This window comes from Rhipicephalus microplus, chromosome X, assembly GCF_043290135.1.
Source record: "Rhipicephalus microplus isolate Deutch F79 chromosome X, USDA_Rmic, whole genome shotgun sequence".
Taxonomy (NCBI): domain Eukaryota; kingdom Metazoa; phylum Arthropoda; class Arachnida; order Ixodida; family Ixodidae; genus Rhipicephalus; species Rhipicephalus microplus.
In genome coordinates, this window is record NC_134710.1 from 141,503,989 (window position 1) to 141,524,180 (window position 20,192).

At 45.3% G+C, this 20,192-nt stretch overlaps 1 protein-coding gene across 5 annotated transcripts in view; it reads right to left on the bottom strand.

The window, feature by feature from the left end:
• LOC119176574 (ribonuclease P protein subunit p40) overlaps positions 1 to 15,323 on the bottom strand; it is a 73,813-nt gene extending 58,490 nt beyond the window's left edge. For 4 of the 5 annotated variants that reach the window (XM_075877891.1, XM_075877892.1, XM_037427933.2 and 1 more), the window contains exons 1-4: positions 15,000 to 15,323; positions 14,102 to 14,243; positions 5,256 to 5,324; positions 121 to 216 (exon numbers count right to left, since the gene is read on the bottom strand). In XM_075877891.1, the coding sequence (XP_075734006.1) occupies positions 121 to 216; positions 5,256 to 5,324; positions 14,102 to 14,243; positions 15,000 to 15,113 (421 nt within the window). In that variant the 5' untranslated portion in view covers positions 15,114 to 15,323. The remainder of the gene's footprint in view (positions 1 to 120; positions 217 to 5,255; positions 5,325 to 14,101; positions 14,244 to 14,999) is intronic. The other variant, XM_075877890.1, reaches the window with a different exon arrangement.
• Positions 15,324 to 20,192: the final 4,869 nt, after the last annotated feature.

The window sequence follows — 20,192 nt, forward strand, 5'->3', positions numbered from 1 at the left end:
AAACAATAATTAGATCGCAGAAAGATAATGGTTATTATACACCCCAATGTCAAATGAATAACTAAGGACTAATGGTAGCACTGTCTAGGGCAAGAAAAAATGTCTTATCATTTTTCTCACTGAAAACACTTTGTCCCTTCGAACTGCCTGTAGAACGAGAACCTTCAAGTCCTGATACTTGAAAGACTTCTTCCTGAAGTGATAAGTGAAGTTCACCTGAAACCATGACCACAATAACAAAGACAGAAATGAATAACAGCTACCGTAACATCATAAGTGCACACACACACAAAGCATTCTAACAACATATTCTAATTTGTTGCTATATCCGTTTTTTCAACTGTGTTACATAACGGAGACATATAGTTCTAATGCAAGGCAGTAAAAAATTAATCAGATGAAGGTGAACTACATCTCCAAAAGACCACCGACACTGAAATTCGAAACTTAGTATATTTCAATTGTTTGTCTATCTCGCATAGATAGAGACCTCTTACGAGCATTAGTGGCAAATATTTTTTTTCTGGTTTTTCATGAGCCAACACCTTGGTCGTGCCTGGGGCATGCCGCAGTGGGGGTCTGCAGATTAACTGTGACTACCTGCGGTGGTTTACCATGCCCAAAAATTTAAGCATATGGGAATACTTGAATTTCACCTCAATCAAAATGTGGCTGTCATGACCTCGAATCAAACCCACATCCTTGAGATTAACAGTGTGACAACTTACTTGTTAAGCTATCTTGGCGGGTAGTGGTGAACACTGCCTTAATCATATTTCAATATGGCTTCAAAGTAAGCTTGAGCGGTCTTCTGAGTTGGAATAATATTATGACATCAGCATCAATATCATGTGTTCAGTGGCTGCTCGGGCACTCTGAGACGTTTCACTCTGCAAGTGCACTAGATATCATAAAAGACATGTTTGCATAACGCACTACAGTTTGTCTCCTTCCTTAGTCCGTTGTTGATCTGCTCTCTAGATGCTTTTAGCTGCACCTGCCAGTGGCATTCCAACTGGCATAGCTAAATAGTAAAGTCAAAAATCTTTTTCAGAATGCAGTGCCCATTACCATAAGTGAAGACTGAGCAGGTGGATGTAAGGTGCCTGTATGCTCTTCCCTTTTTCCCATGATAAAAATGAGTGTGTGTGTGTGGGGGGGGGGGGGGGCATCACCTATTCTGGGTGGGTATGCCACATGTCATTTTATGCTAAGTGTCCAGTAATAGACAGAAATTTCTAGAAAGGCATGTGTTTTATATGTCACTCCCTAACTGATACAGCAACCAAGCTCCTCAACGTCCATGAATTCTGAACACAAGTCAGTTCCATTTGCTGAGGTGGGAACCCCAGTTTCTGGTGATTCTGGAAAAGCACACTGAAGGAGTTTCAGAATTGATATTAACTTGCTAGCCTTAATTTTGTGTCACTTTTAAGTATTCATGGTTTAACTGCACAAGTATCACACTCACCCATGCTTATCACAGCACAGAAGTCAGACAAAAATTTGCCTGTTGGTGTATCCTTCAATAGAGATTTTCATTTCATGCAGTATCCCATCTGATTAAACTGGCCCTATGGGCACTCAGACCTCATTTAGGTGCCCTTGGTAAGCTATAAAGGCACTTTAGATTGTTGGTACAATTTAAAAATTGGCCTTGTATCTGCATGCTTCACTGCAAAGGATGTTTAAAGACGATAGTCCTTTGCCTGTAAATGAAATATGAACATCATCTGGCAGTAATGCCAAGAAACTAAAGTTTCTAGAATGCAGAGTAACTGGTAGGTGGCAGCACCGTGTTGTTTTAGCAAAGCATAGGCAACACCCGCTCTTTCGTTCATAGGGCTTTCATTGTGATCTAAACAACACCTTCACTGTAATATAATAAGTGCCTCAACCACCATGACTGTCACTAGAGTCATTACTGCGAGCATAGAGTAGCTACTTACAAATGGTTAGGTAGGTGGTGGGTGGAAGTAAAGAAAACAGCTACCACTAGTGGTATTTGTCACCAAAATAGACTTCATTGCTCATTTTTGTGGTAGCAATTGCATGGACACTCTGGGCTGTTTTTTGCCGGCACTGTTGGAGTCATGTTCCAAATATTGATATGTACTTGTATATGCAGTTAAGCTTTGGCAGCGTGGCTTAATCGTTTCGGTTGACAGACAGACAGACCAAAATTTCTGCATTGAAGTATTCCAAGAAAGATTATCTTCTTTAAACAAAAGTTAGGTAGTCTGATGCACAAATAGTATGAAAACAATAAAGTACAAGAATATAAAACAAGTATGTATCAGTTATGAAGCCAATTGGAGTCTGTGGACAGTTTAACTCCCACCAAAAGAAAGGGTGAGAATCGCATAATGCGGATATTAGTGGGACAGGCATCTGCCGACCTTCACAGACCCTCCAATAATATAATGCCTCATTGTCCTGTGAGCGAACACATTGTCATAGTGTAGACCATTTCACACGAGCCCCAATTCTGTTTCCTTTGCATATTAACCAAAAAAGGCAAGTGGGGTTGCACCACTTGGCCAGTCAATATATGCACAGATTCTCCCAATCACTGCAGCTGTGACACAACTTTGAAGAAAAAAAAAAAACTATTGCCAAATCTTCTTGCCAATATTTCTTGTCTTTTTAATAACTTTGATATAAAAAAGTGAGGCTCATACCATTGATTAATGGTTTCTTTTAGAATCAGTGCTATATTAACCATATTTTTTCCTTTTGTCACAATGTTAGAAACATGCAAAGAATTGCCACCAGTGAATCTGGTAGTATCTTATGTCGCCATTCAACTCCTACACCCGAATTTGAGCTTGTGTTAACGTTCATGGCTCCTAGACATGACTTGTTCATAGACAAGGCTATCTTCAGATAGCATAGAATGTGAAGCACTGGACAAATATGTGGTGAAGAAATTTCTGAAGCTCACTCAGCATCTGCGCAAGCAAAGCTAGAAGTCTTTCATTTTCCTGACCTTTGCACAGCTACCTTCCTCTAGTCACTACCCCTAATGTACTTGGCAACCTGCAAGCAGCCATTACTTTAGCTGCAAAGGCATCCAACAGCAACTGCAGTGCCTCAGTTAAACATAGTAAAAAAAGAGCGTAGGAAGACAGGGACGAAAAGGGCACACACACACATACATTGACTCACAGCTCTAACAACTCGTGTACATGCCCCTCCTGTCCCAGTCTTCTTGCACTGTTTTTTTGTTTTACAATGCTACTTGGCCAACTAGCCCACCAACAAGCATTAACAAAGCGTCATTTAAGCACTGTTAAAGAAAAACTGAAGAGGTTTTAGAATTCAATAAAGCCTAGTCATTAGCATGGAACATTATTGTCGGCGATGCCAATTTTTTCATGGTTGTGGCAGAAGGAGCTTTAGAATAAATAAAAAGAAAAGCTTGTCTTGCTCCACCTCCACGAGCATGCTGAAAGTGTGGGCATGGAAACCTACATCATCTTCGGTTCCTCTGACGCAGCTATTGTGCACTCTAACGAAAAGTTTGGCTGCTCACTAGGCATGTTTAGCTAAGCGCCACTCACGTTTAGCCATGCACAGATGTAGTGTTCGAAGGAAGTGCAGGGAACTGCCTAGATATTGGGTTTTTAACAAACGCCCTATGTCGAGACACAGTCAGCTTGGCTGGAAGGCGAAGGTGAAATCAAGTGGACGCAGCTTCACCCTCCACTAAATTTACTTTGTAAGCGGAGCAAGAGATGCGTTTTATGTTCCAAGCGCTACATGATCAAGCATCCCTCATATCTTCAATCATCCGTATCTAACTCAAGATTTGCCCCTACCAGAACTAATCGTGGAGGCCACGCTACAGCAGTGTTGCTGTTGCAGGTGGCGGAGCATACCGAGTATGACGTTATCGCGTTTGATCGGCATCTCAAGAAGCCCGGTGGCCACAGCCTTTGTTTTTTTTGACAAAAATTTCTATTTGGGTTCACTTGTGTGAACTCTCTCACATTGCTTTTTGACAACCCTTACATGCTCCAAAGTAATTTTTTTCAATTGCTTTAGCCTGCCTTTCAAGGCCAGGAAAAATTTTCGCTCTAAATTATGCAGAATGTGTACAATGAACCAAAGCCACAAGTTACAACTTCTGATAGCACATGGCTTTCGATCACTTGCAAACACCATCCTGAGTAAATTTTGAAATAGTGAAGCTTTTTAGGTCAAGCACATTTTCAGCTTTAAGCATTTCAATACTTTTTTTTCTTACTGCAGCCACCGTTGATCAAGATGGCATTGTCACAAACACCTCAACGATTCAGACGAAAACGGCTGAGGTTGCGAACAGGTCGCAATAGCCTTGGCCCTGCTAGATGATAAAAGAACAATATACAGTGACTCAAGATTACGAGTCCGAGCATTGGCTAAGGGCATCATTTCGGAATCAACCTTGCTTATCCTGCGAAATAAGGAAGTACAGCAACACACAATCGTCTAGTTCCCCGCTCACGTGGGAAAGATCGAGGGCACTCCATCCAACCTCAACGAGTCGGCTTACAGAGCTGCATGAGGAGTCGTCGACCGCATAGTTACTGAACGGCGAGGCGATGAGGTTCTGGACAACAAATATCCCCATTCGACATACAATGAACTTACTAAGAACTTATATCTGAAGAGGCAAAAGTATCCGCCACCGTACAGCAAACTGAAAATGACTCAGGCATCGACACTCATACTTTTGCAGGTTAGGGTATATCCCAGTCCCGCACTCTTGCACAAACTTTATCCATAAATTCAGATGTCAAACTTATGTGTGCTTTGCTCAGACCTTGCCAGCTTAAATCACATACTCATGCGGTACACTGCGTTACGGGTTGAAAACGTTACATCGTCCAAGTTGGATGCTGTGCTACGCAGTACGAATTTAAAGACGAAGCTATGGGCAGTCTAATAGGCCCACGACCTGGCGAAGAAATTAGGCCTCTTTTTCCCCACTTGGGAGCGGCCCGCTACGTGCTAGTTCACGCCCCAACAGACCTAAATAAAGTTTTTCCATACCATACCATACTGCTCTGATATCATAAAAAGAAACACCTAAAATATTGCAATGATAAAAACTCCATAAGTCAAATCAACTAGGATACTCGCGCATGCGAGCTTACTTTGCCAGCTACTGGGCGTTAAGATTTCATGATGCAGTTGATAAAATAATAGTGCGCCAGCACGTATGAAAGTATTTTCACAAACATAACTGTAGTATGCACCTAGCTACTTACCATCTGCTGTGAGAGCTACACAATTCCCGGAATGAATACTTGAGTTGAGTGACAACAAGTGCAGCTTTCCTGTTTTGAAAAAAATACAAGAAATATGACAAAACTAGCCATGCTCAACAATTTTCAGACATGTTTACAAAAAAATTCATCAACACATAACCAGTTTCTTTAAACGTTTCTGCATGCCTCACACACATTTCAATCACTACATTCTCATACAAAACACCCGACATGTTTTTACGAATAAAGCTAGGCTAAAGTAAGGTTTATAAGGCCTAGAAGATACAATGCTTTTTTATGTGTTTATGCAGGTAAAACTGAAATATCTTGCAAAAGTGCTCTGCCAAATTCTAGCACCAACTTATTCTACACAAACTTGTTTCATGTATTCCGGAATGCGAATTTAATTAATTTATATAGACGCTTCCTTTTAAATCTGCTTGTATAACAATATTTTTATTTCGCAGCTACCCAAAAGCTCTGAAAGGGACCCTGAAACGGCTTTCTGAAGTTTTGCCAACATTTAGGCTAGACCGTCATCAAACCATTCACGCCACAAATTTAGTGACACGCCGTGTACCAAACCCACTATGGACAATTATATACTACCCTCCTTCTCACCTCTGCCTGGCCTCCTCAACTCATGAGGCTCTCTGAGGCTCTCATGAGCGTGCTCGATGATTTGAGCTTTGACCAGTCTAGACCTTCGAGATCCCATGCCAACAGGATGCACAAAGTCTCAGAGGCGGTCACACAGTGCGCTCGGCAGCACGTACGCCGTCTGGCGATAGAGACGGAGATCACGAAGTGGTTTGTATCGGCTCTGAAAGGTTCAGCCACCCTACCAGCTCATCTTACTTCTGATATTTCTACAGCCCATGACAGCCAATAAGATCAGCAGCCACAGTGACATCAAATGGCCAGAGCATGTCGCTCTGTGAATGGGCAGTTTAAAATGCGTTTGTCCTCGTCGCGTTGATTTGCAGTAATTCACAGCTTTAAAGCATATTAATAAATTGCACAGTCTACGCAGAGAGCTCAAATCAGTCTTTAAATGACCCTAAAGACTTAGTCTACTCGCGCAATGTGTTTGTATAAGATCGCCGAAACCGTTTCAGGGTTCCTTCAAAGGGATACTGACAAAAAACTTTTGGCCTCACCTGTTAGTCATAACATGTTACACTGTTTGCTGCAGCGCACAACAAGTAATCAATTACAGGCTTCTCATTACCGACCAGTCTTAGTTTTGGTTTGGGAGCGTTCCAAAAACAACAAGGTGCCGGGTGCAAAAATCACCACTTAGCATGTGCAACGCTCCACCACATCAGCACACAGAACTGTGACACACCTTTGCATGTTCTGCATCAAAAAGTCCTTTCAAACAGAAAATGACAAACCAGCACAAAACTTTCAATGCGTGCACCACAACCACGGACTGCCAGCCCAAACATGGCACAAGAGTGACGGCGACTGTCACAGCATCATAGTTGGTGTATTATCTGCAGGCATGAGGGACGTAGGGAGGTAACCGTCGAGTCACGGTCGAAGGTGTCAATGCCACAATGTGCAGTGTATAGCACTCAATCACATATGCAAACTTCAAAATTCATATAAAAAATTTTCCTAGCCACATTTACTGTTAATATTTTGCAAATTATGTATGTACATTGACAGGAATTATTCACACAGGCAAGTTTGTGTCAGTGTTTATTTAACAAAGCTTGGATACTGTTTCACAATTTACCATTGCAGTTTCACAGCCTCTAGATGAAAGAGCGCATGGGTATGGCCCGCCGCATGCTCCGAAACTGGCATGACAGGTCTAGTCACCGCTGCTGCGCCACTGGGGGGGGGGGGGGACAGTTTTTGCGAGCGCTTATGGAATCACATGCGCGGCACGCTTGTGGTAGTTACGATTCAGCGCGTGCATCTTTGTGTGACCCGTGAAAGCTTCTTTTAATATCCGTCTGCCATGTGCCCACCAGGTAATTACTGACCTTGTTTTTAGATACCTGCAACCCTTGCATATTTTTGGTATTGCCTTACTTGAGATGGAATCTTGCACACGGATCAGTTTTCCCGGAAATAAGAATCTTGAGCACATTTTACTCGGATCCTACAAGATCACAACTAACAGATCTAGAAAAGCTACACCTTTCTAATGCACCTAAATTGATTACATAATTGTGAGTATCTCCTTCAGAAAACGTTGCTTCAGATTTAATCATTTCATTTAGAAAACGTAACCTCAGCAATTGCAGTTGCCAGTGTTTCTTTAAAACAAAATACGGTAGACTTTTTACTTCCTCCGAACACGTTTATAGTATTCATACAATAAAGTATCAAATACAACAGCCACGAAAGTACTTAGCATGAGTGCTATCTCATAACAGTGGACTCGATCCTGTTTGAAATTTCAGTGACTGTAACTTCAATGCTGGCAATCGAGCAAGCAGTTATGAATTGAATATTAAAACTGTGAGAAGAAAATAGCCATGAAATGCTGTAAAATGCAAACGCAACTGCTTGCGGTCCAGCGCTTTTGAATGTTTTCGTCTCTATCAGTCCCCACAATTTTATGATAATGGAAATGATTCAACAGTGAATACATAATCGCAACAAGATGCGTGAAAATACTTTATTTATTCTCAATTCAGGGATGATCCTGGCATTTTTAAAAATTTTTTTACTTCTTTACATCTTTGCATAATAAAACGACTTGACAATTGCTCCAGCTTGTGCGCCCAACTTTTAGCTTCTGTGTATATCGACGATCATACAATCTGTTCGGTCTTTTCATGTTAGCCTCTCCAAGGGCGCTGACAAATCCCGATAGCACTTCAACGTGCTTGTCTTCTGACAGTCTCAGTCATGCGGTTCTGTCATCCATTACTGTTTATTTGTTCTACAATGTATCGTCAACAAATTAGCACCTATTCTCGCTAAAATGAAACACGTCACATGTACTCAACTTCCCTACAGCAGCCATGGTTTTACGATGTATAAATATAATAAAAACGTGGTTGTCCCGTGACCCAGCCGTGTGTGTGTGTGTACATATTGATTGATATGTGGGGTTTAACGTCCCAAAACCACTACATGATTATGAGAGACACCGTAGTGGAGGGCTCCGGAAATTTAGACCACCTGGGGTTCTTTAACGTGCACCCAAATCTGAGCACACGGGCCTACAACATTTCCGCCTCCATCGGAAATGCAGCCGCCGCAGCCGGGATTCGAACCCGCGCCCTGCGTGTGTGTACATATTGTAACGGGGTTTATTTGCAGAGCAGAACGCAGAAGGCGAAGCAGTCAGCAGCGTCCGGCCAAGCACAGCAAGCACGAGCTTATACTGATGGCGATGCCCCTGAGGTGCCGAGAAGTGCTGCTGAGGCCCCTCTTCTTCACTACAATCGCCCTCCGCAGAAAAAGACGCCATCCTAGTGGATTAGGGAAAGGAAACGACTAAGGGGTCATAATATAGCTTGAGGCGAGAGACGTGGACAGTGTCGCGACCGCGGTAGCGTAGGTCTGTGGATGGGATGATGGGCTCCACAATATAGTTGACGAGTGACCTTTGCTCTACAACGCGGTAGGGCCCGATGTATTTGGGAAGAAGTTTTACGGAGCGGCCAGGTGCGGTAGCAGGTGCCCGAAGCCATACCAATGAACCAGGTGGGAAGTTTGGAGCCGAACGGTCCCCAGTCTGGCGGGATTGCTGCTGCCACTGGTCCTCGGTAGAAAAAGAGCGGTGGCGGCATTCTTCAGCATGTCGAGCAGCTTCGGACAGAGTTGTACTTTCGGACTCATAAGGTTTATATGGGAGAATAGTGTCTACTGTATTTGAAGGTTCTCGTCCGTACAGAAGAAAGTATGGCGAAAACCCAGTAGTAGCTTGTACGGCAGTATTATACGCTTAGGTAACGAACGGGAGAACTTGGTCCCAATTTGAATGATCCGAGGCGACGTACATCGACAGCATATTGCCAAGAGTACGGTTGAAGCGCTCCATCATGCCATTCGTTTGAGGGTGGTACCCAGTACTTGTGCAGTGCACGATTCGGCATTCGTTGAGTAATGCCTTCAAGGCGTCAGAAAGGAAGGCACGGCCTCTGTCACTTAAGAGCTCGCAAGGGGCACCATGATGCAGAATGAAGCGTTGAAACAGAAACGTTCCAACGTCACAGGCTGTGGCAGCCGGCAGCGCGGCTGTTTAGGCATAGCATGTCAGGTGGTCTATTGCAACAGTTATCCAGCGATTACCAGCTAGAGTTGATGGTAGTGGTCCGTAAATGTCAATGCCGATGCGATCGAAAGGTCGACTAGGACAAGGAAGAGGTTGTGACGGGTAGACTTGCACGGGAGTTAACTTTTGTCATTGGCACTGAGCACACGAGCGAATGAATTTCCACACGTAGTTATACATGCCACGCCAATAAAATCTGAGTCGAAGCCTAGCGTATGTCTTGAAGAGGCCTGCGTGGGCGCACTGTGGGTCTGCGTGAAAAGCTTCGCAGATAGCAGCTCGAAGATGGCGGGGTATCACAAGGAGACACTTGCGACCGTCAGAAAGGTAGTTGCGTCGATAAAGAAGATCATCCCTTAGGCAAAAGTTGCTAGCCTAGCGGCGGAGAGCGCGATACGGCGAAGGAGTGAGAGGATCAGAAAGAATGCTTATGAGGCCATTGATCCAGGGATCCTTTCGTTGTTCCACGGTCATGTTGCACAAGGCAGATGACGCAAGTGCAGGCTCGAGGGAAGAGAGGCAAACACCTTCATCCGATATGGGTGAACCAGAAAGGGCGTCGGCGTCCGTGTGCTTACGACCGGATCTGTAAATAACGCGGATGTCGTATTTCTGAAGTTTGAGCACCCAGCGAGCAAGTCGTCCGGAAGGTTCTATAAGTGTGGATAGCCAACAAAGGCGTGGTGGTCAGTGACGACGTCGAATGCGTGACCATACAGGTAAGGGCGAAATTTTCCAAGGGCCCAAATAATAGCTAAACACTCTTTCTCGGTCACGGAGTAGTTAGCCTCGGCTTTCATCAAGGTTCGGCTTGCGTAGGCGACGACATATTCATCAAACCCTGCCTTCCGTTGCGACAGCACAGCGCCAAGTCTAACATCGCTGGCATCAGTATGAACCTCCGTGGGAGCGGCAGGATCGTAGTAGCGGAGGATGGGTGGTGAAGTTAGCAGGCGGCGTAATTTGGTGAACGCATCGTCGCATGCTGGTGACCAGGTGGAAAGGTCCTTGTCGCCGCTAAGAAGGTCCGTAAGGGGCGCACATACGGAAGCAAAATTTTTTAATAAAGCGTCGGAAGTATGACAACAAGCCGACAAAACTTCTAAGTTCCTTTAAGTTCTTTGGCTTCGGAAAATCGGTGACTGCTCGAAGCTTGGCGGGGTCGGGAAGTATGCCATCCCGCGATACGACGTGACCAAGAATGGTGAGCTGCCGGGCACCAAAACGACACTTCTTGAGGTTTTGTTGAAGGTCTGCGTCGGTAAGGCGTGTGAGGACGTGCTCGAGACGATTTAAATGGGTGTCGAAATCGGTGGAAAAGACAACTACGTCATCGAGGTAGCATAAAAATGTGTTCTACTTGAGGCCTCGTAAAATAGTGTCCATCATTCTTTCAAAAGTGGCTGGAGAGTTACAAAAATCGAAAGGCATAAAGGTAAATTCGTATAATCCATCAGGTGTGACAAACGCTGTTTTCAGTCGGTCAGATGCTTCCATAGGTACTTCCCAGTATCCAGACCGTAAATCCAGCGAAGAGAAGTATTCTGCTCCCTGCAAACAGTCAAGGGCGTCGTCTATTCGCGGTAACGGGTAAACGTCCTCACGGGTGATCTTGTTTAAACATCGATAGTCCACACAGAATCGAATGGAGCCGTCCTTCTTTTTAACAAGAACGACCGGTGACGCCCAGGGACTGTTAGAAGGCTGTAAAATACCCCGTAGGCGCATGTCAGCAACCTGGTCGTCAATAACACGGCGCTCCGACGCTGAGACTCGGTAGGGGCGCTGCCGTAGAGACGTATGGCTTCCTGTGTCAATCTTGTGAGGTATGTTCGATGTGCGACTAAGGCCAGAAGCGTGGCTGTCAAAAGAAGCACGAAACTTTTGCAGCAGGTTCACCAACTGGCTTCGTTCTGAAGATGTTGCGACATCGATGGAGCGGTGGAAAGCGTCAAGGAGTGACTTGTCAACAGCAGAGTCAGAAATGAGTGCGCTGAGGTCCGTAGAAAGTAAACTAGATGGAGCGTCAAAAATGTGACGGGCGTCGATCGGATGCACGTGACCAAGACAGAAAGAGGGCATTCGTCGAATGTTCTGAGCAGCCTGGTGACGACGACAATAACGTGCCACGTGGCCAACACCGCCACAAGCAAAACATATCGGACGGTTGTCGTGGGTCTGCCATTGATCGGAGTACACCCTGACTTGCGGCTGGGGGGCAGAAAACTGCGGCCGAGGTCGTATCGGCATAGGCGGCGGTGAATAGGTCGGCGGCGAAAAGGGCGGCGACGAATACGTAGGCACTGGCTGGAACGCAGGCTGTCGAGGTCGAGCAACGGCCTCGGCGTACGTGAGAGGTGCGGCGACTGGCGGCGGTTCACGGGCAGGAGGAAGAACTTGTGCTACCTGGTCTTGAATGAAGTCGCGGAGTGTGGACGTCAATCTGCGTGGTTGATCGGGTACGCAGGACATCAAAGAGAGCTGACGAGCGACCTCAGCGCGGATGAACTCTTGGATCTTGGAGAGAAGAGGGGCATGGTCTTCTCCTATGCCAAGGGTGGACAGGCTGGACAAAGAGTTGTCGAGCACCGAGCGACGTCGGGTGGAAAGACGTTGCCTGGGCAACTCGTCAAAACTCTGGCATAACTCGGTCAGTTCTAGGACAGTGCGAGGACTCTTAGAAAGCAACATTTGGAAAGCGTCGTCCTCAATGCCCTTCATGATGTGCTTGATCTTAAGCTCTTCGGACATCGGCTCGTTGACTCGCTTGCAAAGGTCCAGAACGTCCTCAATATAGCTTGTGAAATTCTTACCAAGCTGCTGGGACCGAGTATGCAAACGTTGTTCGGCACGGCGTTTGCGTACCTCAGGCCGTCCGAAAACTTGTGTGAGGCTCGTTTTGAAGACCGACCATGTAGGGAGTTCCGCTTCGTGATTTATAAACCACAGCTTGGCCACGTCCGACAGGTAGAAGGAGACGTAGGCCAACTTGGCGGAGTCATCACATTTGTTGTGAGTACTCACTCGCTCGTACATTGAAATCCAGTCGTCAACGTCCTTTTCTTCTGTGCCTGAGAAAACAGGGGGATCTCGCAGACGCAGAGAACCGGCGCAGAGAACAGTAGGCGGTGCCGGTGGAGGAGTTGGAGCGGCGCTTGCGTTGGTAGGCATAATAGATAGTAAAATGCGATTTCGAAGCTCCAGGGTGATTGAAACCCAGCAGACTCCACCAATTGTAACGGGGTTTATTTGCAGAGCAGAACGCGAAGCAGTCAGCAGCGTCCGGCCAAGCGCAGAAAGCACGAGCTTATACTGATGGCGATGCCCCTGAGGTGCCGAGAAATGCTGCTGAGGCCCCTCTTCTTCACTACAATATGTATGTATATATGTATATATATATATATGTATATATATATATATATATATATATATACATATATATATGTAGTGGGAGTAATAATTCAATGGGCCAGTTAGTCTTCTTGAAGGTATGGGATATGGCACAACGGGAGCGTTCTCAACAAGGATAAATATATTTATTTCCCAACAGTTTCGGGAGGGGTCCTTCCTTCATCAGGGGATGAGTTATACGCATTCGATGCTCTACCACTGAGCTACCACGACAGCTATCGCCCCCGCCACATTATTGGGTATCTATGTCAATTTGAACGTGGGAGTGTCAGTCAACGTCAATAGTAGACATGGCGGCGAGTGTGGTACACTTTTTATGAGCCTGTTTGGCGTCACGTAGCACGTGAACTTATACTAACTGGCAGCTGACCAATAGTCCCCCGTATACAACCTAGAGGCACCAAGTCTGCCAGTACGAGACCCTCGTTAATGAAATAAAAAAAAAGTCAGGTGTTCGGCTAGCACAGCAAACATCAATTGACTTTTTAACTAGATAGGGCCTCGTAGTCTACTAAATATGTGGTACCTCATTGCTGAGATAAATGGGAAAAAAGCACTGATTAGAACAAAAGAGTGGGTCACTGTTGTGACAAACACCAGCTAATTTGCTGCGGCTGTTGCCCCGAGGGAGCCGGCGCCACTCGTTTTCCCGTCGCCGCCCCATCACGCTGCAGCGGCCGCAACTGACTCTATGGCTGACACGCACTCTCCCACAAAAAGCCGCTTGATGCGGCAGGCCATACCGTACGCTCCTTCATCCAGCGGCTATGGCAGTTTTTACCGGTAGGCACGTTACATAGTTATTTAGCTCAAAAATTCGTGATTCATCAAAATAGCATTGTGAAGCTTGAGGACTTGCTATCAAAATCGGTGTTAAATTTAGCTGCAGTGCCAAGAGTACATCAAGGGCACTCTAGCAAGCCTTGCTACATCCACAGTGCTAACACTGGTAAAATTCACTTCCTATAGCATAGTGGGAACTCGAGCGATTGCAATGTGGTATGTTACCACGCTTCACTTAGAATGAAGGAAAGAAGGAGATTTTTAAGGGCTCGTTTTGCTTTGTTAAGGCGAATGAGAAAAAAAGGTTTCACTTCACTTAGGTGGTAAGTTACTATCAAATGTTACCACACTCGTCACTTCAAGGTCTTCTAGTTCATGTGCTACTATATCATAACCCAACTCCCACCTTGTCTCACAAAATTTTCCACAAAGTCCCAGGCAATAAGGTCTTTGGCATGGACATTACGGACAACATGGTAATCTTGAGCAGCCATCAAATACTGCACATCTTTTGGAACCTGAGAAAGCCCTGGTAGAAGCAGCTGCACCTAAAAAAAAAAAAAATGGTTCTATGAGAATGCTGAATCACACACTGCAAAGAGGACTGGACAGGTACAAATTTAAATTTATTGTCCTTTCTACCACTTACATCTTTTTAGTTTTTAGCATTATAACCCAGGCATTTTTATTTTTTAGATCCCTTGCATTGCACTAACTTTGCGGTCCGGTGACCCTTCTAAGAATATTTCAAGGTCTTCAAGCTCTGCAACCTCTTCTTCTTTGGGACACAAAAAGAGAATACAACTACCTAGCATGTGAAAGTGTTGTGGTGAAATTCAAACTGTAAAAATGTCCATAGCAATAAGCATTGTCTAGTCTGGCTAGTATAGTAAGTGGCAGAAAATGCTGCTTGGAAGAAAGAGACGGAAAAATCGATTGCTCATGTTATTCCTTGAGCGCAGACACTTCGTCTGGGCCCGCACAGCCAATGTGTGTATGCGTGTGTATGTATATGCTCACACACACATACACACACAATTTTCTAGCTGGAACAAGCCGCTAGAGCGAAAATGAGCCAACAAGGTCACTTAAGATGGAGCTATTTCAGATTTTTGCACTTATTTACTGAAATATTTGTGCACCACCCAAAGGATTGCCAACTACGAGCTGGCATTTGTTATATACAACATGTAAAGCACTTTCGCAGCAGCGGACAGTGAGAGGGCATTACAAACACGTAGCAATACAGATCTAAACAAAAACACTTTTTTGTTCTACTTAGCAAGGCCCAGTAGAAAGCATACACAATGAATGAAGTTGCATCTCCGAGTGGCTTCCTGCCACAGCTCCTTGGGATCTCCGAAGTGCGAGAGGTAAATGTCGATGTCACAATGAAGGCGCGGAGTATCTGGCCACATGTTGCTTGTAGAACACGAGTGGCAAAACGCGCAATAGTTACCACTTTGTTCATAAGGTGCACGAGAGTACGCGATGCCTCAAGAACTGCGCCGCTATAGTATAGCACACTTTAGAAATGATGGGGCAGCGATTTCAAACTGAAATGCTAGTGGGCTTCGATCCGTCTGCAGCACACCGGCGTATAAAAGCGCGGAGGGCCTTTGAATGGATGGATGGATGTGGCTGTACCCTTTAGATCGGGCGGCGGCTAACGCCATCTATTCATAATACTTAGTGAACAAACAACTAGTTTTATCTTTTTTTTTTCTTTAAATAGTAAATTTGAGGACTGGTACTTTGCAGTGAAGGATTTAATTTTCACTCGTGCCTTGACTTTAGCCACCAATCAAATAACCTTCTTCTAGTTAAATCTACACGCTTAAAGTCTAATTTGCCCTCTCTGTTCCTAAACCCAGTGCTTTGAAAAACTCTGCGCCATCATCCTGAACTATAGGGTGAAGCCCTTTATAGAACATTATCAAGTGTTCGGCAGTTTCCTCCTCCTCTCCACATGCACTGCATACCGTGTCTACCCGAAGGAGGATTAAAAAAAATTGCTGGAGTGAAACTGATTTCGAACAAGTGAAGCCGTTCCTCTGGCAAAATGGCGGCTATGGCGACCGTTTTGCTAGGGGCATAATAAAGTATCATCGTTCAGTGAATAAAAAAGAAGCGTTTATTTCGCACGCCCAACAAGTTTAATATGGGAACTTTTTCTGGTCATATAATGCTCGATGTGCGTCTTACAGTTACTTGTTTTCCTTAGTGAGCATCTAATTGGAGGCAAAGTTCTTTGAAGATTGAGTCATCCATACTCGTTTCTGTGTGTTATTTCGTTGAGAACAAGTATCTTTTAATATATAACTAACGTAGCATTTACATTACATATCAAAGCCACTTAATCTTTAAGTGGGCATCATGAGAAAAGAGCATGTTTCCGCCATCTTGGCAGTGGCAAAAGGTGGCTTCACGTCTGCTGGCCAGGCATTGCGGGAGCTTCCATTACAGCCATTTTTCTTTAATCCTCCTTGGTCTACCCCTTCGTATTTGGCCCGATATGTCTTGGTTCGCAATACTCCCGTGCTGGCCCTCACTCCTCCATTTCTCTCAATCGCTTCTCAAATTTTATCTTGCTGCTAGTTTCCCTGCCCTCAAATGATGAACATCCCATATCACCTTGTACTCCCTGATTCGGTGTATTCCCGTGAGCTCCTAAAGCAAGCCTACCTATTCCACGTTGCTTAATTTCTAATCTTGCTTGAACTTCTCATCTCATGCCGGCCACCACTACTGCGACCTGGTGAGAATAGCCGAAATGCTATATTCGCCTGGTCAAAACGAACGTTACTAGAAGAATCTAGTAACGTTGGTCAAAACAAAGCCTCCTCTAGAAAGACGTAAGTATTGTAGAAAACTCTATGTGAGGAATGGCTTGCGCTCCCAGCGAGGTTGGCCTGTCTTCAGTTTTGAGCAAGCACCGCGCGGTAGCGCTCGCGACCAACACCATAGAAACTGCCGAACACTTGATAATGTTATGTAAAGGGCTTCACCCTATAGTTCAGGATGATGGCGCAGAGTTTTTCAAAGCACTGTGGTATAGAGACAAGAAGGGCAAAATAGACTTTAGGCGGTTAAAGAACCCCAGGTGGTCTAAATTTCCGGAGCCCTCCACTACGGCGTCTCTCATAATCATATAGTGGTTTTGGGGCGTTAAACCCCACATATCAATCAATCAGACTTTAGGCGGGCAAACTTAACTAGAAGGAGGTTATCTGATTAGTGGCTAAAGTCATGGCACTAGTGAAAATTGAACCCTTCACTGCAAAGTACCCATCCAACTTTACTATTTAAAGAAAAAAAAGATAAATCTAGCGGTTAGTTTCCTAAGTATTACGGCTAGGCGGCGCTGGCCGTCACCCGATCTAAAGGGTACAGACACATCCATCCATTCATCTATCCATCCATCCATAGTTATAGAGGCCAAATTAGAGGGAAGTAGACTTGGCTTCAACCTCTCTTTAGTCAAACAAGGAAAACTCATTGATCAGGCACTACTAGCATTAATGTACGCTGATGATATAGTGCTAAAGGCCGACAACAAGAAAGATTTGCAGAGATTCATGGACATCTGCGGTAATGAGGGAGATAGGTTAGATTTCAGATTTAGTAAGGAAAAATCAGCAGTTGTGATTTTTAATGATAATGAAGGTAGTGAGCTTAGAATACGTCACGCTAGAGATAACAGATAAATACAAATATCTGGGCGTATGGATAAGCAATGGGACCGAGTACCTAGGGAAAACGAAATATACGTGACGACTAAAGGTACATGAATGCAGCAGTGATGAAAAATAGGGCGCTGTGGAATTACAATAGGTATGATGTTGTGAGAGGAATATGGAAAGGGGTCATGGTTCCTGGGCTGACGTTCGGCAATGCGGTCTTGTGCATGAGATCAGAAGTTCTAGCAAGATTAGAAATTAAGCAACGTGGAATAGGTAGGCTTGCTTTAGGAGCTCTCGGGAATACACCAAATAAGGGAGTACAAGGTGATATGGGATGGACATCATTTGAGGGCAGGGAAGCTAGCAGTGAGATAAAATTTTAGAAGCGATTGAGAGAAATGGGGGAGGAGCGTTGGGCTAGGAAGGTTTTCAGCTACTTGTACATGAAGAATGTCGATACAAAATGGAGGAAGCGAACCTGGAAATTCCCTGGTAAATACTTAGAAAACCGCAGGTGGCCAAACCAAAGAAAACTATCGGTTAAGAAGAAGTGAAGGAAACGGAGACTGACATGTGGAGAATTGGCACAATTAAGAAGTCCGCACTAGAGATTTATCAAACTTTTAAGCAGGAAATCGCCAAGTAAAGGATCTATGATAATACTCGGGGTAGTTCTCTACTGTTTGAGGCCAGGACGGGAGTATTGCGAACCAAGACATAACGGGCCAAATACGAAGGGGTAGACACTGTATGCAGTGAGTGTGGAGAGGAAGAAGAAACCGCCGAACACTTGATAATGTTCTGTAAAGGGCTTCCCCCTATAGTTCAGGATGATGGCGCAGAGTTTTTCAAAGCACCGGGGTTTAGGAACAGGGAGGGCGTAATAGGCTTTAAGCGGGTGGACTTAACTAGAAGGAGGTTATCTGATTGGGGGCTAAAGTCAAGGCACGAGTGAAAATTAAACCCTTCACTGCAAAGTACGAATCCTCAACCTCACTATTTAAAGAAAAAAAGATATATCTAATGATTAGTTCACTAAGTATTACGGCTAGGTGGCATTAGCCACCGCCCAATCTAAAAGGTACAGCCACATTCATCCATCTATCCATCCATCCATCCATCCATCCATCCATCCATCCATCATTTGTGACTGCGATGGTGTTTTTACATGGTGCGCGAGGAACAAGTCTACCATCGACTACGTCCTGATGTCACGCAAACTATCCGTGCATACATCTCGGGTACACGAGCCTGGCGACCACTGCCTTGGGAGTGACCATAATCGCATGAAAATGTCGTTCTCAACGTCCGCATTCCAACAATGCAGCTATACAGCGCCAGGCGTGAGTGCCCAAAAGTACATACCGGCAACTGCGTACGAGGCTGTTGCGCAACAATTTGAAAAAAAGCACAGTCCATTCGTCTCTGGCCACGTATGACGAATATATCTCGGACCTCCGTCGGATCATGCAAAAGCATGAAGTCCTCCCAAAGAGGGGGAAATGGCGACAACACAGGACCTGGTGGGACAATGAAGTGAAGAGGGCTCTTGAAGCACGACGAGCCACGAACAGAGCTCACCAGCGAGCTTTCAAATTTCTCGGCCCCACAAAAGCACAACAGAGCTGGGTTAATTACATCAACTGCAAAAGGAAGATGCAACAGATTGTTCAGCGAAAAATCACGGCGAACAATCAGCAAATTCTGCAGTCACTGATGATTGATTGATTGATTGATTTGTGGGGTTTAACGTCCCAAAACCACTATAAATTATGAGAGACGCCGTAGTGGAGGGCTCCGGAAATTTCGACCACCTGGAGTTCTTTAACGTGCACCCAAATCTGAGCACATGGGCCTACAACATTTCCGCTTCCATAGGAAATGCAGCCGCCGCAGCCGGGATTCGATCCCGCGACCTGCGGGTCAGCAGCCGAGTACCTTAGCCACTAGACCACCACGGCGGGGCAGTTGCTGATAACCGCCGCAAGAAACGACATTGGCAAATTCTGGTCATACATGGCATCGCTCGACCGCAAAGCGCCCATGTGTGAACTTCGAGACGAGAGCACGAAAGAAAAGGTTGAAGATATTGCGCGACATCTCACCGCCCACATTCGAGGGATATACGACAGCACTCACCCCACTACTCGCTCACTTCTTCGACAGCATGTGGTACTGCCAATCCCAAAGACAGCTTATGGAAAGTGACACGACTGGCCATCGATCGCGCTATTTCCAAAATTAGCTCCAAGACAGCAAAGGGCTTGGATGGCATTGCTGCAGTACTCGTGAAGTGCCTTGGCGAACGAGCCCGGGAACACCTGGCGACGATCTACACAGGCATCATTCAAAGGGACCCGATACAAGCTGGCTGGCTCCAAAGTCGTGTGTGTCTGGGGCCGAAACGAGGAGGAGATGCCAGCTTCCCCAGCGACAACAGACCCATCACAGTAACCAGAATTATGTACAGGGTATTCGCCCAGGTGCTGAAACGCTGGATGAACGGATGGGCAGAGGCGAATGGGCTCCTCTATGAGCTACAAAAAGGCTTCAGGGAACGACGACGCCTGGACAACAACCTGTTTGTCCTCACACAGTCCATTGAGATCGCAAGAAAGGAGTCCCGTGGTCTGGTGGCCTGCTTTTTAGAGTTGCGAAAGCGTACGATACAGCGTCCACACGATCTACTGCTTATCCGCATGCAGAATATCGACATGCCGCCAACGTGAATTGACCTCCTCCAGCGTCTCTACAGGAACACCATGGTCATTGCGACTTTTGGCCAGACCAGTACGGAGCCAGTGTCGGTTCGCC